Below are 16,684 nucleotides of genomic sequence, written 5' to 3' on the forward strand. Positions count from 1 at the left end.
CCTTTTTGAGAACATCTCTAATAACAAGCAAGCTTCCCTGATCATTTTGTGCAATGTTCAGCTGCAGCATGGTGTTTGGGTGTCTTCTAGAATGCATTTTTCAGTCATGTAGGGCAGCAATGATGTCCAACAGGCCTAGCATATGCACTTTCTGAGTTAACTATGTACATAAGAACATGCCCCAATATTTTCAAAACACAGTAGTTCCAGAGGAGATAAGGCAATGGGTAAAACATGCCTGAAAGTTCAAAAACTGCTCCTGTAGCTATTTCAGTCTGGTTTTGAGCTGTAGCAGTCCACATGGTGGGGCGATGCCAGTGCTGCTGTAGCTTATATGAATGGAGCTGCAGAGATTATGCAGACACACTAGCAAGAGTGCTGTGTGAACTCCTCTGGTGTATCTGTGCAGCCCTTACCTTCTATAGTTCTACCCTGTTAAGTTAAGCTGCAGCAACATTGGTTTGGGGAAAGCCACTCTAGGCTTCACCACACCAGCTGCTGCTTTTTGAGCAAGGACAGTGCATGTGCAAAGCTGTTGAAAACTTGCCACCATCTTGCCTTAAGTGACCACCAAAAATCTCTTCACTTTTTCTCTTAACTCTACTAATCTTTTGTGATGAAGGCTCTGGGTCATATTAAGTATAAAAACGGTGAGAAATGGAAATGGGACTATCCAACAATATTGTTTTAAATAAATGGTTATAATTTTCTACTTACTGTGGAATCCCAAATTGTTGGTTTTTAGAAGTGTTGGGCTAATTTTTCATTCACTTTCTATTCCTGTTTCAGCAGCATAATTTCTCTCTTACAGTCCCTTTTTGATAAAGTGTTTAATATTTACATTAAATCTCTTCTTTAAAAATGGGGTGGAAAGACTATGTACCATATTCATGTTGATAAATGTTCAGTTAGCCTCTACTGTATATAAATCTTATAAACTAGGTGCTTTGCTTCTGTTAATCCAACTACTGAACCAAGCCTTTAACTTGTGATCTCTCTGTGTGAGTACAGCCCCTGATACAAGGTGTTGTTTTGTGTAAGTTCAGTGCTTTTTATACTAGGAAAAATTGTAGTGATTTTAGTGTTACCCTGTTTTTATGTTTAAGAAACACCATAAATGAGAGTAGGTATAAAATAAAGCAAGATTTGAAATATGAACATTGCCTCCCAAAAGCCCATAGAAAATGATGTCTGGAAAGAATGTTTTTTTCCAGCATACTTTAAGTAATGCCAGGAAAGAGGGGAAAACATTAAATCAGTCCCCCAAGGTGCTGTATTTAATTTTAGAAGAGGCATCTGATGCCTCCAAAGATCATGCAGTAGCAGTGACTTAAAATATGAGAACGAAGGATATAATCATCACATTGATAGATTACTAAGTAGCTTTACAGAATATGCTTGAATGGAAATTATTTTGGAAAGCTGTTCTTGTGATGCAACAGCCCTTGGTCTGATCATAAACATTTTTACTCAGAAAAGTTCAGTGAAGCTTACTTCCTAGGAAGTCTAGTCAGGATTGCAGCAATAGAATAAAAATCATAGTAGTGTCATACAATGGTGGGTTAGCCAGGAGGTTATAAGTGTTTGCAAAGACTATGGCATGGAGAGACTTGTGTCGTCTTAAACCGCCCCCCCCCCAAAAAAAAAAATCCCACTGGAAAAACTAAACATATGCTATGGGTTGATACCTGATCATGCTAGGTTACCTCCTCTGGGAAGGCTGCTGCAAGTCATGTTGCTATGTTTCTTGGACAGCAGCATGATGGATGGTTTTATGCTGTATGCTACTGTGAAAACACTGTGCTACTGTCTGCCCCTGGGAAATTGCTCTGAGATGTGCCACAAATAACTGGGAGCAGCCATTGCTTTAATCCCCGTGGAGAAGCCTGGATAAATCCTATGCATGCACTCTCTCTTTAACAAAATATAACTTAATCGTACAAGGATTTTGCTCAAAGAATTGACTGCTGAATAGCTAGCAATGAAGTATTCATTTTCTGTGCATCTATTACACCCAAGATCTTTCTTTTTTTTAAAGAAATGTATTGGTGAGAAGTATTTAGAGAAACCACAAACTCTTTTTAATGGACCACCCTATCCATTTTCTGTTCTTATAAGGATGTTTTTCCTATTCATGACTCATTTCACTCTAACATCAAGGGAAATGGAATAACGATTAAGCAAAGGAATGCATGTGTTTCTGGGTTTTGTCCCTTTCCAAAAAGCTTTATGAATTCTTGGTACAGTGTTAAGTAAATATATTGCTATAGAAGCTTTAGCAACTGTTAATAAAGTAAAAAGTACCCTGTTAGTAACTACTTTTTAAACCAAACTTCTGTTTCTGGTTCGTTAATGTTTTGCTGGCTACTTCCAATCCCACTACTTGCTTAATATAAAATGGTGTAGGCTGCAAGGTACACAGGAGGGTTAAGTGAAATTAATGAGATCACCCTTAGCTTTCACTTTGTGTTTTATTTTCACTTTATAGGTTTGTATGAGCTGCTGGCTTCATTGCCAGCCCAGCTGCAGCCACATGTGGACAGCCAGGAAGACCTGACCTTCCTCTGGGATATGTTTGGTGAAAAAAGCCTTCATTCACTGGTAAAGGTAAACCACACTTAAATGTTCATTCTTTTGTAGAAGCGCTTATGGAAAAACATTTTGAGCAGCCTCTAGTAAACCAGGAATCAAACTGTTTCTTTGTGAAAACAAAACAGCCTTGTTTCAACTCAGTGCTTCTGTGAGGGGTGGAAGTTGTTAAAAGGATTCTACCCAAAATACAGAGATGATTTCATTTAATAGTGATGTTTTGGCAGTATACACTAATGTAACAAACATATGATGTTTGCCCTTGTTTAGAATGAGGTAGCACGAAATAGTAGCAGGAAATCTGAGACTCCTTCATGGTCAACATTCAAGGCCTGGAGTTTAGCTTAAACAAACAAATGTTCACAGCAAAAATTAGACGGGATATATTTTTGAGGTAAAAGATGGCAACAGTTCAGTAGCCACATTAATTTAAAATAATTTCCTTTAACAAAGTCAACTGAAATTCTAGTAAGACTCTTTAATTGGCTTGCATCCATTGAAAATTGTGTTCAGCATATAAATATATTCAAGTAGATCATGATAAAATAAACTTGGTAGAGTAATTCATGGATGTGTCCAGAGAAAAATGGTAAATATTCATGTATATAGTACTTTCTAATTTACAAAATACTTTACAGTTTTAATGTCCATCATTGCAATCATGCCACTAGTATTACGATTTCACAGAGAGCTAACATTAAAAGCCACTTGCAAAAGGCAAGTCCTATAATTTGAACTTGCAATACATTGTTGGCTGGGCCTCTGGGTAAGAGAGGAGAGACTGTATGGGAAAGTGGGAAGTACACTGGCTTCCCATTCCAGGAATAAAAGGTTCCTTTCCCAGAGGAAAGGAAAAGGCTTTTATTGAACTCTGTTGCAGTCCCTTAACACATTTGTGGCTGCATTCCCGCCAAAAGAAATGTGCCCATAATCATTTGCAACATCACAAAAATAGGGTGTACTGGGCTTCTGAATCACTACTCAGGTTTTTAGCCTTTGGGTTATTTTACATATGTAGCTGCTTCTCCAAGTTATGGAGATGTCTAGGAGCGTTTTCCTCCAACTTCTCTTGGTTGGATGACTCAACCCTATTTTCATCACTTAGAGTAGGGGTAGCCATCATAGAGCTTTCCAGGTATTGTTGGACTCCAACTTCTATCTGCCCTGCTCAGCATGGCCAATAGTCAAGGATAATGAGAGCTGTAGTCTATCAATGTCAAGGGGGCACAAGGCTGGCTATCCCTGACCTAAGGCTAGACTGGGAATGGGGAACTTGTGGCCCTCAGTATGTTAGAATCTAATTACATTTGGAGGGCCACAGACTCTCCCAACTAGACAGATATAATACAAGATATAATACATAGATACATATGAGGCTTACCTGGAAGATAATTGAAAACCTTAGCTTATACAAACTTCGATGGTTGCTTGCTTTGATTGGAGCATCATGCTGAGAGTCCATGGATTTGTCTAATCCTTTTAAAAATCCTCCTTTGCACCAAACTAGATGACATAAAATGACTAGTTGCAAATGTAAGATTTGGGGGAATGATTTCTTTAAGGACCACCGGAAGGGAGGAGAGATTAAACTCCCTGCTCACTGCCTCCCGTGATCCTAATAATATCAGACATCTTCCCATGGCTGCTATTTACATTTAAAACAGGTGCATTAAATGCAAAGGTGTAGTTAGCATCTTTGTATTTGCATGTCTAGATTGACTCTAATCCCAGGATATAACCCAATGCCAGTTGAGAAAATAGATGGAATTAAAAATCCTGAACAGCCAAAATGGTGTGTTTTCTTTCAACCAGTGTTATATCTTCTGAATATTTTTTTGATAGATGTTGTTTAGTTTGGTCTTTTACCATTATTTATGCAAGTTATGTTACATACATTGAACACAGTGTAGTACCTTTTTATTTTAGATTGTGCTACAGTTCCTGCTTTAATTTGACTCTAAGCCAGGGGGCATCCATGCATCTTGGGGCGGCTAATTCCTTTAATTGTGCATTGTTTGAAGTACTTGGTTTGGTCTGTTCTGAATCTATTGCTATTAACTTCATTGGGGGACATATAGTTTTCTAAACGAAAAAGCCTTAAACTTTGGCCTTTCCTCGTGGGAAAGTTATTCCAATCTCTTGATAATTTTGGCTGCCCTTTTCTAGCTCTTTCATTGTTCTTTTTGAGATGAAGCAACCAGAATTATAGATAGCATTCCAGATAGAGCCATTATGGTTTCAGTTGCTTTCCTAGTTACTTCTGGCATAAAACTAGATTATTATTTTTTTATAAATAAAAATCCTACAGTTAAAGTTCTCTACTGTGATGACAGGGTCTCTGTACTGGTTAGTCACTGCTAGTTCTTTCATCATTTTATATGTGAAGTTGGGATTTATTTATTTATTGCTCCAATATGCAACTTAGACATTGGGTAACATTGAGCCACCTAATTGTTAGACATCTGGTTGGGGATCTTCACAGTCTGTTTGGGATTTCACCACCTTACATAAATGGGTGTTATCCTCAAATTTGGTCACCTTGCTGCTCTGTTTTGAAGTCCATATAACAAATAACTGAATAACATAACAACATTTTATTAATAAACATCTGACAAGACCACCAGCATTTTCTCTTTTATCTGCTATTTATCATTTTTCTATCTAACATAACATAAAATAAAATGTAACAACAGCTAAAGCTGGCCATTTTGAGTGATAAAGAAAAGTAGGAGAGAATATTTGTATTAATTAGCAAGAAAATATCAATCTAAAGTGATTTTATAACATATGTTTGGCCAGTAGGACTATGCAAATCAGAGGGACGTGTGACATACTTTCTGGTGATTCCCCGGAATCCATCAGTGGCAGAAATGTTAAAAATCTAGAAAAATATTTTTGGATCAGCTGTAGCTTTAGCCAACTCCCAAGTTGCCGCTGGGAGAGTTCCAAAGAGAAGCTGCAATGCAGCCAAAAAGAAATAGGAATGGAGAATGCTTCATCCTTTCAGGAGAAATAATTTTTCAAAAGTGTAATATGCACATTTTTCAATAGACAGCTACTGATAATATAGAAATCCCAGTTCTTTGATCATGGCTCACTTTTCTTCTCTTAGATATTGTAAACATGGGTTCACCTGAAGGCTAAGCAAAGTCCAACCTTTTTATCATTAATAATTGACAGTGAATATGGGCATTGAAAAACTCACTTCTGTGATTCCTCTGAGAACAAAAAGATAAAAGATGACTTTTAAAAAAAGTTTATTCATGTTGTTCTTGGGTGGGGCTGCCAGTGGTTTCCCATTCAAGGGATGGATCAGATTAATTAATACTTGCTTAACTTCTTCAGTGCTGCAGCATCAAGCATTTCTGTGACCTGCAATTTGAATAGAACACTTCCTACTTCCAAAGATGTACATTCATTTGCTCTCTGGTTGTTGCCTTCAAAGAATTAGATTGTAACCCTGGAAAGATACTTATACAGTCGTACCTTGATGGACGACCGCCTTGTGAGTCAAACATTTTGGCTCTCGAATGCCGCAAACCTGGAAGTGAGGGTTCTGGTTTGCGAACGTTCTTTGGAACCCGAATGTCTGGCGTGGCTTCTGATTGGCTGCAGGAGCTTCCTGCAGCCAATCAGAAGCTGCACCTTAGTTTCCGAACGTTTTGGAAGTCAAACTGACTTCTGGAACAGATTCCATTCAAGCTTCCAAGGTACGACTGACATGTAGGCATCTCTCCTGTGGAAAGGAGGTCATAGCAGAAGTCGCAGATTCGCACAGGCTTGGAGGACTGACTGGGAATAAGAAACCTCTTTTTGGAGCAGGGCCCACATACAACAAATCCACATTTCCGGCAGTAGTGTCGACGATTGAAAAAAAACAAACAGAAAATGGGCAGTTTTATTGCTGTCTTCTGACTCGGGGGCTGTGTGTTTGTGTGTGTGTGTGTGTGTGTTGCATGTGCGGCTCTGAACTTGGCTTTCTTCAGTTCATCCTGGCTGGCTCCAGGAAAAGGCACTCGATGTGTATGGAAAACCAAGGTACGACTGTATCAGGGAGTGAAACTGCAGCTGACTATGCGTGGGCATAACAAGATATAGGGAGGTACAAGGACAATTTATTTATTCATTTACGACATGTATAACTTTAGCCAAAAAAAGGCTGTCAGAGTAGCTTATGTATCTTTACATATCTATATCTAGTGCACCACACCAACTTTAAGATACAGACCTCTTCATTTGGTCTGTGTTTTGAGTTATAAGTATGTGGTTCTCATGTTTATGTTCTCTTAATTTATAGTTGACATTCTCGTTAACAAAATTTTCTTAACCACAATGTTTTAAAATAGCTACTACTTTGTGGAACATGTTTGCTGTGCAGATGGCACAATGTCGTTAGAAGTTATCTTCAAACAGAAATCTAATTCAGCTGCCAATTGTGGCATGAGGCTGCAATCCTGTACCTAGTTTTCTGGGAATAAGTAACATTCATATCCATGGAACTTACATTTGAGTCAACTTTTGATATGTTTGCACAGTACGTGTGGTGTCTGTTCTCTGTTTTAACATCTAACAAGGGGCTGAAGAACTGGAAATTGTAAAATCTGTGTGGTGGAATTCTGTATTTTACGTGTACATGTTTTTTAATTGTTGTGTTTTACACACACATCCCTTTCTGAATGTGATGCAAGAGGCACATCACCTTTTATGTTATTTGAGGAGTTGGCTGTGTCTGCCATTGGTGTGTGACAAATTGCCATTCAAGGGGGGGAAATCACCCTGTTTCAAATAGGAATGTTTAAGCACAAAGTTGCTGGATTGAAAATTGTACAAAAATTGTGCATTGTTTTTGAAAGTGAGATACTAGTTAAAATAATTATAACTACTTTTAAGCTGTAGTAAACTTCTACACACAAACAAACAGAGAGAGAGACAGAGAGAGAATTTTCAACACATTATTTAGCATTTGGTTGTTTAATTAATTTGGATTAATGTTTATAGTATTGCACCCTTGTTCTTCAGTTATGGCCACTTTCAGTGGCGTAGCATGGGTTGTCAGCACCCGGGGCAAGGCAAGTAATTTGCGCCCCCTAACCCATGGATTTGCGCCCCCTAACCCGTGGATTTGCGCTCCCTAACCTGTGGATTTGCCCTAACCCCAGATGTTGCGCCCGGTGCGGCCGGCCCCCCCTGCACCCCCCACGCTACGCCACTGGCCACTTTACAAAACCAGTAGCTCTTGGTTTCACAGATAAAGGAAGTTGCAGACAAGTATATATCACCTCCTTCTCTCACACACACATAATGCATTGCAGCCATGGGTTCACATTTGCTCCTCGTTTTCTAATGATTACTGCTAATGACCAAACATAAATAGCATTGCGATGTGAAGCCAATTGTGGATTTCATTGAAATGGAGATTGTAGAAGTAATCTGCTGTAGCCTAGAATAAAGGATAACATAATGGGTGTGCTTAAGGCTGCTGTTGAAAGCACCTTTGTGTGCAAGTTTCAAGGTTAAAAAGTCAACTAGAATTCATTTCTAGCTTTGATGCTATGTCAATAATAGTGTGTATGGAAGGAATCAGTGTACTCCAAGAGGGAAGAAGTCTTCAAGCAAATTCATTTTTTTAAAACTAAAAACAACAAAAATATGGTTTTACTAAAGATCTCTTGAGGGACCTCGGGCTTTAAAGGAGACAAGGTTTAGTAATGTTCTGTGTACAGTGCATGTATAAAAATAGGTTTATTGCTAAAGCGTCATGTTCTCATCTCAAATGGAAGAGATTAATTCAGCTTTCGAAATGTCCTGAAGAGTGTACAAGTTCTAAGAAACTTGAGCTTGAAGTGCGCAACAAAACCTCATCCAATTTTGGACATTCTTTCTGCAGTAGCTGAGCAGGGAGTTTGGCTCAAAAAGGGGCAGGGAAATTTATCTTGGAGGAAGGGTGACTTGTTTGGCTTTAAAGTGAATTTCCTCTACCCACTAAGGGGACCTCTTCCTATAAGCAAAGTCATCAAAACCTTTCCTTACTTACTGAACAAAAAAGTACACTTGAATGAAGTCTCTGAAATTTCAAATAATAGTTGCTTTATTGTGTTGTGTGAGGAACAAAGAAGTCAAAGTATAAAGTTGCTTTCAGAAATATCAAAAAAGGAAAGGAAAAGAAACTGTGCGAGGAGTAAGGGGGGTTTATAGCCCATATTTAAACTATTCTGTTCAAATGGGCAAAAGTATAATGCCTTTCTGCATTCTAGTACTTTCCTATTAATTTGGATCTTGAAATATATTCTTTGTCTGCATCTACTGTTGGTAAGTAAAGCAAATATATTGAAGCAGAAGGCAGAATCAAATAGTAATAAAACTAAATATGCATTTTGCATATTGAAACATGGTACAGTACTAAAGTTAATAATTCTTAGTTAATGTTGAAAGTGAAAGGTTAGTACAATTATTTTACTGACCTTTTAACCGTGGCTAACTAGAATTTCAAAGTCGTTTCATACCCTAGCTTCAAATCAAGATTAATAGTAAACCTTGGTTAGAATTAACTGTGGTTAAGTTTTGTGCTACCGTAAGTTTTAATTATGGTATAGTCTGGTGAAGATTTGGAGGGAGTAGTGGAGAAGGGAGTCAGTGATGCTACGCCTCCTCACAGATCCTTAACCCAGAGTCTGCAAACTTTGACTTGCTAAATTACCAGGGTTTATTTATGACTCCTCCTTTTCTCCAAGTCCTGTGGCTTGATGTCTGCTGCAAGTGGAGAGTTATTTTTTTCTGTCTTAATGATGGGTTTTTGTAGATTGCAACACAATGCAAGGAGTTCCATCACCTGGAGCTGAGAGCATTCAGATTTCAAGAATACAACAAGAACAAGGATATACTGATCCATATCAGCAATGTATCTACAAAAGTATATACGAACAGGCAGGAAGGCACGAGACCTGTGACTTCACTAAAAGGCATACAAGGTTTTAAACTGAGCGGGGGGAAAATCTGTTGTCAGAATATGTCAGTGGAGAGAGACAAGGTAGCTCACCAGTTGAGCAGACAAATTTTGAAAGATGCCAGTAGATGCTTCACTTGAGGTTGTTGCTTTGGGGATCCTGACATATTTGCTTCAGGAAAATGACCCATACTTTTCTTCTCAATGTCTGGAGGTCTTTAGGCTGAGGATGAAAATGCTTAGCTAGCAACAAAAAGGATAGAAAGTGCTGGTATATGCCTCCCCTCCTTCCAGATGTTATCTAGGGTTGTCTTGAAGATATTGGAGCAGCAAGAGAAAGAAGTCCTCATGGTACCTGGTTAATCCAGAAAGTTCAGAATACCAGTTCAACAACCTTGAAAGCTACCATTCCCTCCAGAGATTTTGATTCAAGCTTCAGTTGTGTTGCTTCTCTCTTTACATTACTGCAGAAATACGGCCCTTCCTTTGTTTCCTTGATAAAGGTGTACTCCATACTAGTTCAGGGATTGCCAACCTGATGCTCACAGGTGTCATGGCATTTAAAACCAAATAAAACATAGGCACACATGTTCTAAGAATAATAAAACCAATGCAACAAACTAAAACAATTAAACCATCCATACAGACTTTAAAGACAATGAAAGAGTTTCATCAGATATAAAATTGATCTTCCATAGAAGACTTGAGTAAACCTCAAGGAAAAATTTTCTTTAAAAAATGTTTTCAGTAAGCACCGAAACATCATCACTCTAGCCACCTGTCTGATTTCAGCTGGTTATTGATTCCAGATAACTGGACCTGTAACACTAAGACCTTGTTTCTAGTACAGTGGAACCTCGGTTTTCGAGCGTCCCGGAAGCCGAACAATTCAGAACCTGAATGCCAAAAACCCAGAAGTAATTGCTTTCATTTTCGAATGTGCCTTGGAAGTCAAATGGCTTCTGCTGCGTGTTTTTCAATAGCTTTTGCCAACCGCCCACTGATCCACGGTTTCTGAACGTTTCAGAAGTCGAACGGTCTTCCGGAACAGATTACGTTCGAAACCCGAGGTTCCACTGTACAGATCAAGTGCACTGTGTTTTTTATAGAACAACTTGCCCCGTGTAGCTTTGATGGTCTGATTAATGAAGACATTTTTATGTTTACTTATTTTGTATAGCCAGGTAGTTGACAGTTTTAAAATATTGTGTTTTATATGTACCTGTCTGTTGTGTTTTGTTTTATTATACTATTGTAAACAAAAATGAAAACAGAACAAAGTGCTAATTCCACCACTTCAGTCAAGGAATGGCAATAAACAATTACATAAGATGCTAAGATCTGAAGTGTTGATACATCACAAGTACTTTTTATTTTCATTTGTTTATCAGAATGTAATTTTTATTAATTATCTTTTGAATTTTCTACAGATATATTTTATGTATATAGTTTTGACTCTATGTTTATTGAAAATGAATAAATGTGAATTATTTTTTATTTCTTTTAAATCACTAGTCCTTAAGTATAAAGTGCTGGTGTAAAATATATAGAAGGCAACAATGGGAAGATGGAAGTGCTGAGTGCTATTATAACTATAATCCAGCAATGACATATCTGTTGTCCCCACTGGTGGCAGCCAGCTGAATACATTAAGGATGAAATCGAATGCATATATACCTGAGATTAGGCTCCATTGAAAACAGTAGGACTTACTTATGAGTAAACATGCATAGGATTGCACTCTTAAGATTGTCTTTATGATAAGGAAAAAATTGGGGTTATACAATGAAATTTTGCTTCAGACAGGTAAAGGGAGTACTGTTTCATACAATTGATAATGAATTAATAGATATTGTTGCCTTAAGGTGTGGTGATGGCTACATTTTTGACTTGGCTTAAAAAGGGTTTGGGGCATATGGATTGAAAGAAAAGACGTAAATGATAAGGAAGGAAATATGTGAGAAATATAAGTCCAGAAAACCTAAAAGAGGGAAAGGAATAGCAAATGTTTAACTTTTCTGTGGGTTTGTCTACATACTCAACATTTTTTCCATCTGACTTCATACTCTCAGTGCTTCACTAGAAGCTGATGATGAATTATATCTACATGTTCACTGCTAAATGCTTCCGTAAGTTTGTTTCTTTGCAAATGTTTAACTTGCCAACTTATGTTGTCAGACTCTACTTCTACTGCTAAGTAAACTTTTTTCTTCCATTATCTCCTAGATCCATGAAAAACTGCATTACTATGAAAAACAGAGCCCTGTGCCCATGTTGCATGGCGCATCAGCCTTGGCAGATGATGTAAGTGTCCCTGATGAGACCATTGGCACCATATTTCCCCAAACTGTCTGAAAGCAGAGTATAGAATCAGTATATGAATGGGACCGTGTGAGCTGGGTGTGCAAAGGTTTCCAGCGATTTGTCATCACAGGATTGCTAATGTTGTTTTGATTTTTATTAGACATGTTTCTTTTATAATAACACAGCATCTAGATAGACTCTTGTTCAGCCTTGGTACCACAAAAGAAAAATGGCAGGTTAGAAGTCTACAGTGAAGGTGAAGCTGTTAGCTTCTGGTGTGTTATGAGAGTCATAGTCAAGAGGAATGTTTTCTAAAAATAAAGATAAATGATATAGCTGAAGTGCTGACAGAATAAGAAAAATGACTGATAATACTAAAAGAAATGAGGCTTATGAAAGATATAGGAAGGGGTTGTCAGAAAATAGCTGTTTAAAAAAGAAGCAGAGATTTATATATATTAAAGCTTTCCAAATTACTTTCATAACTAAAAACTAAAATCTAGACGGGTTGGCATTGATAGAGTATTTAATTTCCTGCTACTATAATTTTTATTAATAAAAATCAAGCCTGCCTTTTCTGCATTATATGGTGAATTCTACAACCCTGATGAATTGTGTGCACACCTGTATAAACTATGACAGAGCTTGAGGTAGGCAGAATAAAAAATAAGTTAAACTGATTTAAGTGAAACTCATGCATGCTTGACACAGTGGGAGCACACTCAAGGGCAATATTTGGTACAGTACAGTTTTTTTGTAAACAATCTATAGAGAATACATTGATGGTCTGTGTGGTTGCCCATTGTAATTTATTGTAGGTAACGGCACTCTAAAAATTTATTTGACCATAATCATACACAGAATTGCTTCAGGCCAGTAAAGATATAGACACAATTTTGCAGATTCACTTTCACTGTTGCTGGATGTTCCATCATTGTGAGGTGTTGCAAAATTCAGAACAAGAATGTTTCAAACTGAGAGACTCTCTCCCGAGAACTTAAAATGTACCCCGTAATTTGTCCTTGTTTCCTTTATTCAAAAGCACGGATGGAGAACCTGTAGACCTCCAGATGATTTTAGAATCCAACTCCCATCACCCCCAGCCAGCATGACTAGTGGTCAGGAATGAAGGGAATCATAGCCCAGCAACATCTGGAGGGTTAGAGTCTTCATCTATGTTCTAATCCTGTAGCACAGTGTTCCCCAACCTTGGGCCTCCAGCTGTTTTTGGACTACAACTCCCATCATCCCTCGCTAGCAAGACCAGTGGTCAAGGATGATGGGAATTGTAGTCCAAAAACAGCTGGAGGCCCAAGGTTGGGGAACACTGCTGTAGCAGGCATGACATGTTAAGCCTAAAACTAATTTTCAGATGAGTTGAGTAATCCTGGCATTTGATTAACCTGTCGTATTTTCAGGGTAGTGTTTTGTGATATAGCCCATATATGATTCGGTTTCTTATTGAAGGTGATCTTTCAGCCTTTAGAATGCTTTTATATCTGGTAACCTAATACAAGCCATGTTCCTGTGATTAGCTTGCCTGACATTTAACAAGCTACTTGTCCTGTGTATGTAAACATGATAAAGTTGAGAACACTAGCACTATATGGGCACTCTGCTTTCTTATCCCAGCCCTAAACAGAATAGCTACTGTGGCGATTTGGAAGCAATGTGGATTTATCCACTTCATTCAGAAGCTGTTTTTTATAGACAGTGTCAATGGTTGATCCAGTCATTTTTACAAGCAGCCCTTTGTCTGCACGCGAAGGACCATTCACTCAGATGAAGTGCAGGGATTTGCCCTCATTGCTATAAATCAGAATGTGATCTGGGTGTGCTGGTGCCAGATATGATTACTTTAGTCAAACTCAGTTGAAAGACCTGGCCAGAATTTAGCATAAGGGCCAGAAAATGAAGAGTAATGATTGATAGTCTGTTTTTCTTCATGCTGAACACACTGGAAAGTAATAACCTGGAACAGGATTGATTCCTGGTTGTCACTGACACGCTGAGTAAAACAATGCTCTTGCTAATGTTCTTTGTGTCACTTCAATCCCCTTTGCAGCTGGCTGAAGAGCTGCAGAGCAAACCACTAAACAGTGAGATCAGAGAATTGTTGAAACTACTGTCAAAACCCAATCTCAAGGTGAGGATGTGTTGCTTGCACCTGTTGAAATGAACACATGGTTGCTTCGCTCAGCTTTCAAAGTCTGCTAAGGATTTTCCTGTATATTTATTGAGTCCATGTGGATATGCAAAATTGCAGGATTTCCTTAAGTAGTTTAAAAAGCGCTCTATCACACATTATGGTTAGTTATTGATATTTGCAAAACACGTGTAGTGTATGAGTGCAATTGGATATTCTGGTGGAAAAATAGTCTGTGTTGCTTCATCAGCAGATAATCATACCTTGCATCTAAGCAGGCCTTTGGGGGAGTGCTAAGTCGAAGCAACTTCACATTTTTTGTTGCATGACAAATATGCCAATAAGAAATAACCTGACAAATAAAACTTTTATTATGAGTATTTTGCTTGTTACCATTGTCTGCAAGACGCAGGTAGCAGCAGACTACATAGTTGCAGGGAGCCTCCACTTGCTTGTCTTTGTAGCTAATTCCATTAAGACACATTTTGCGCTTGTTACTCTCTGTTCTGCTTTTTTTCTGTAGGAGTGCAGAAACAAGGAGTGCTGGCAAACCACTGTGGCATTCTTGGGAGAGAAAGTAAAATGGCATAAACAGTTATACAGATCTAACATTGCCTGAATATGAAGGCAAGACATATGCTGCATATAATACCTTAAGGCAGTCTCACTTCCATACAGTTTTCTATCATAATGTACACACACACACAAAACCCCCAACAACTGGGGAAACAGCCAAGTTCTTCCATTCAATAAATTTATACTGATTAAAGATATACCTCTGTTAAATTTCAGTGTAAATTGTGCCAAGTTTAATTTTGTTTTAAAGCAAATTCCTTCTCAGTTACCACTCTGAATAGATTTAATGAACATTTTAATAAAGCACCAAAGCTACTTTGCATATCAAATTCCATATATTCCTCAAAGGACTGTGTGCTGATATTACTTGCACCTGCCATTTCTAAGAATGGGGCAGCTCTTACAACCACTGCAGTCGCAGAGATAGCTGCTGCAAGCTGTATCCCAGTAGAAGCTGGTTTACACAGAAGCCATTCCATACAATCCTGTGCATGCTTCCACTGAAAGAAAATGCAGTTGTTTTGCATGTATGAGGCAGCCAGAAGCTGAACTGAGTCTCCTCCTTTAGGAATTGTCACAATAGGGTCAGCAGAGACACACAGAGGTGTATTTGACAGCTATTGCTTAGTGTAGAACTCTTTGTTGCTTGGAGCCAGACAGTAAGACTTTTGGCTTTTGATAGGTAGAAATAGAGAGGGTACAGTTCTATTGCCTCTTTAAATTGCAATTATTTATCCTGAAATCACTTGCTAGGAGTTGCAAATAAACATATTTTCAAAGGCCCTTTATAGTCTTGCAACTCACCACTCTGGGAAATTTATCTAAATTAATTGCCTGAATATCTTAAACAGTGTTTGGGGTGGAAGCAAGTTAATTGGGCAAATTGTTGGGAAATGTATTGGGGGGGGGGGGCGTATTTTTGTATCCCCTAAGTGAATCCTGGGTAATCAATATGAACTGGGATTAAAATTCCAAATAAATCATACCTTCACAGAACGACATCTAAGCCAAAGAATCTAGTGGATTTCAAAATACATGCCATCCTTTGCTGGATGAGCTTCATGGTTAATTACAAGTTTTTGCTCCAAGCCAGGAAAATACTATTACACTATTGGCTTGTCTCCCCCTCAGTGGTTTCTTTTTGGCTTCAGTGGATTCATAAGAAACTTTGGGTAGATTATTATAAGCATTAATTACAGGCCAAAGCAGAATGTTCCATGACATATTTGTTAATCATACCCTTATTTGAAACAAAGATATTACACTTTCATAGGAAGCAACTAAAATAGAAACATTATTCGTGTAAAATACACTTTGGCTGTACGGCTTAATACCAAAGAAGCCTATGGCCCTGATGCAGTAGTTGGCAAGGATAGAAGTGATCACAGTTTAACCTGCTGCAAAACCAATTATTTGTGGTTGCTGAGCTCATACGCAAAGTCTATTGAAATGCTTGTGGATTTCTGGATCTGGATGTTAATGAGGCTGGTGCATACCTGCCTGGAGGTTGTCACAAGTGTCGATAAAGTGGAAGTTGCATTGGTCTTCCCAGGATCAGTGGTCTGCTAGTGGGAGAACTGCTCCTGCCTTTGATTAGCTTTGCACTTCAGCTCCTTAAGTGTTCTACCATTAGATATAAAAAGATGTTGTATGAAATGACGTACACTGTTTTGACCTGTCTCAGTTTGGTATATGAATTGCCTTTTGTGGAGTAAAACATAAGCTTCTTATGTCATATTTATTTATACATAAATAACTGGGTACTCATGGCGTGTCAGGTTGCTATGAGTGAATTTGAAAATCTGTGCACATAAATCAAGCAACAGATCTGTCTCTTTGAAAACTGTAAAGCCAGAAAACAACAAATCAAATATCTATCTCAGATCACTCAGGAAGGAAAAAGAAAATGACATAATTTTCCTCTTGGATATTTTATTTTAAGAAATTAACCCCCAACTATGTACAGATCATTTAGATGGAGCAGCAAAAATGATGTTCCCTTTATTGCAACATTTATATCTGTTACAGATTCAGGTGTCCTTTTTATTTTATATAATATCATAATTGCAGAAACAATTTGCATACAACCAGAGCGAAACAACTACAAGTAACCAAAATGCTTGTTT

General features: G+C 38.1%; 1 protein-coding gene across 7 annotated transcripts in view; it reads left to right on the forward strand.

The window, feature by feature from the left end:
- The window catches only part of MPP7 (MAGUK p55 scaffold protein 7), an 87,611-nt gene that overhangs the window by 33,173 nt on the left and 37,754 nt on the right, over positions 1-16,684 (forward strand). For 6 of the 7 annotated variants that reach the window (XM_077936807.1, XM_077936806.1, XM_077936805.1 and 3 more), the window contains 3 exons: positions 2,489-2,607; positions 11,759-11,836; positions 13,902-13,982. In XM_077936807.1, coding sequence (XP_077792933.1) covers positions 2,489-2,607; positions 11,759-11,836; positions 13,902-13,982 — 278 coding nt within the window. The remainder of the gene's footprint in view (positions 1-2,488; positions 2,608-11,758; positions 11,837-13,901; positions 13,983-16,684) is intronic. The other variant, XM_077936808.1, reaches the window with a different exon arrangement.

Source organism: Podarcis muralis, chromosome 12 (assembly GCF_964188315.1).
Source record: "Podarcis muralis chromosome 12, rPodMur119.hap1.1, whole genome shotgun sequence".
NCBI lineage: Eukaryota > Metazoa > Chordata > Lepidosauria > Squamata > Lacertidae > Podarcis > Podarcis muralis.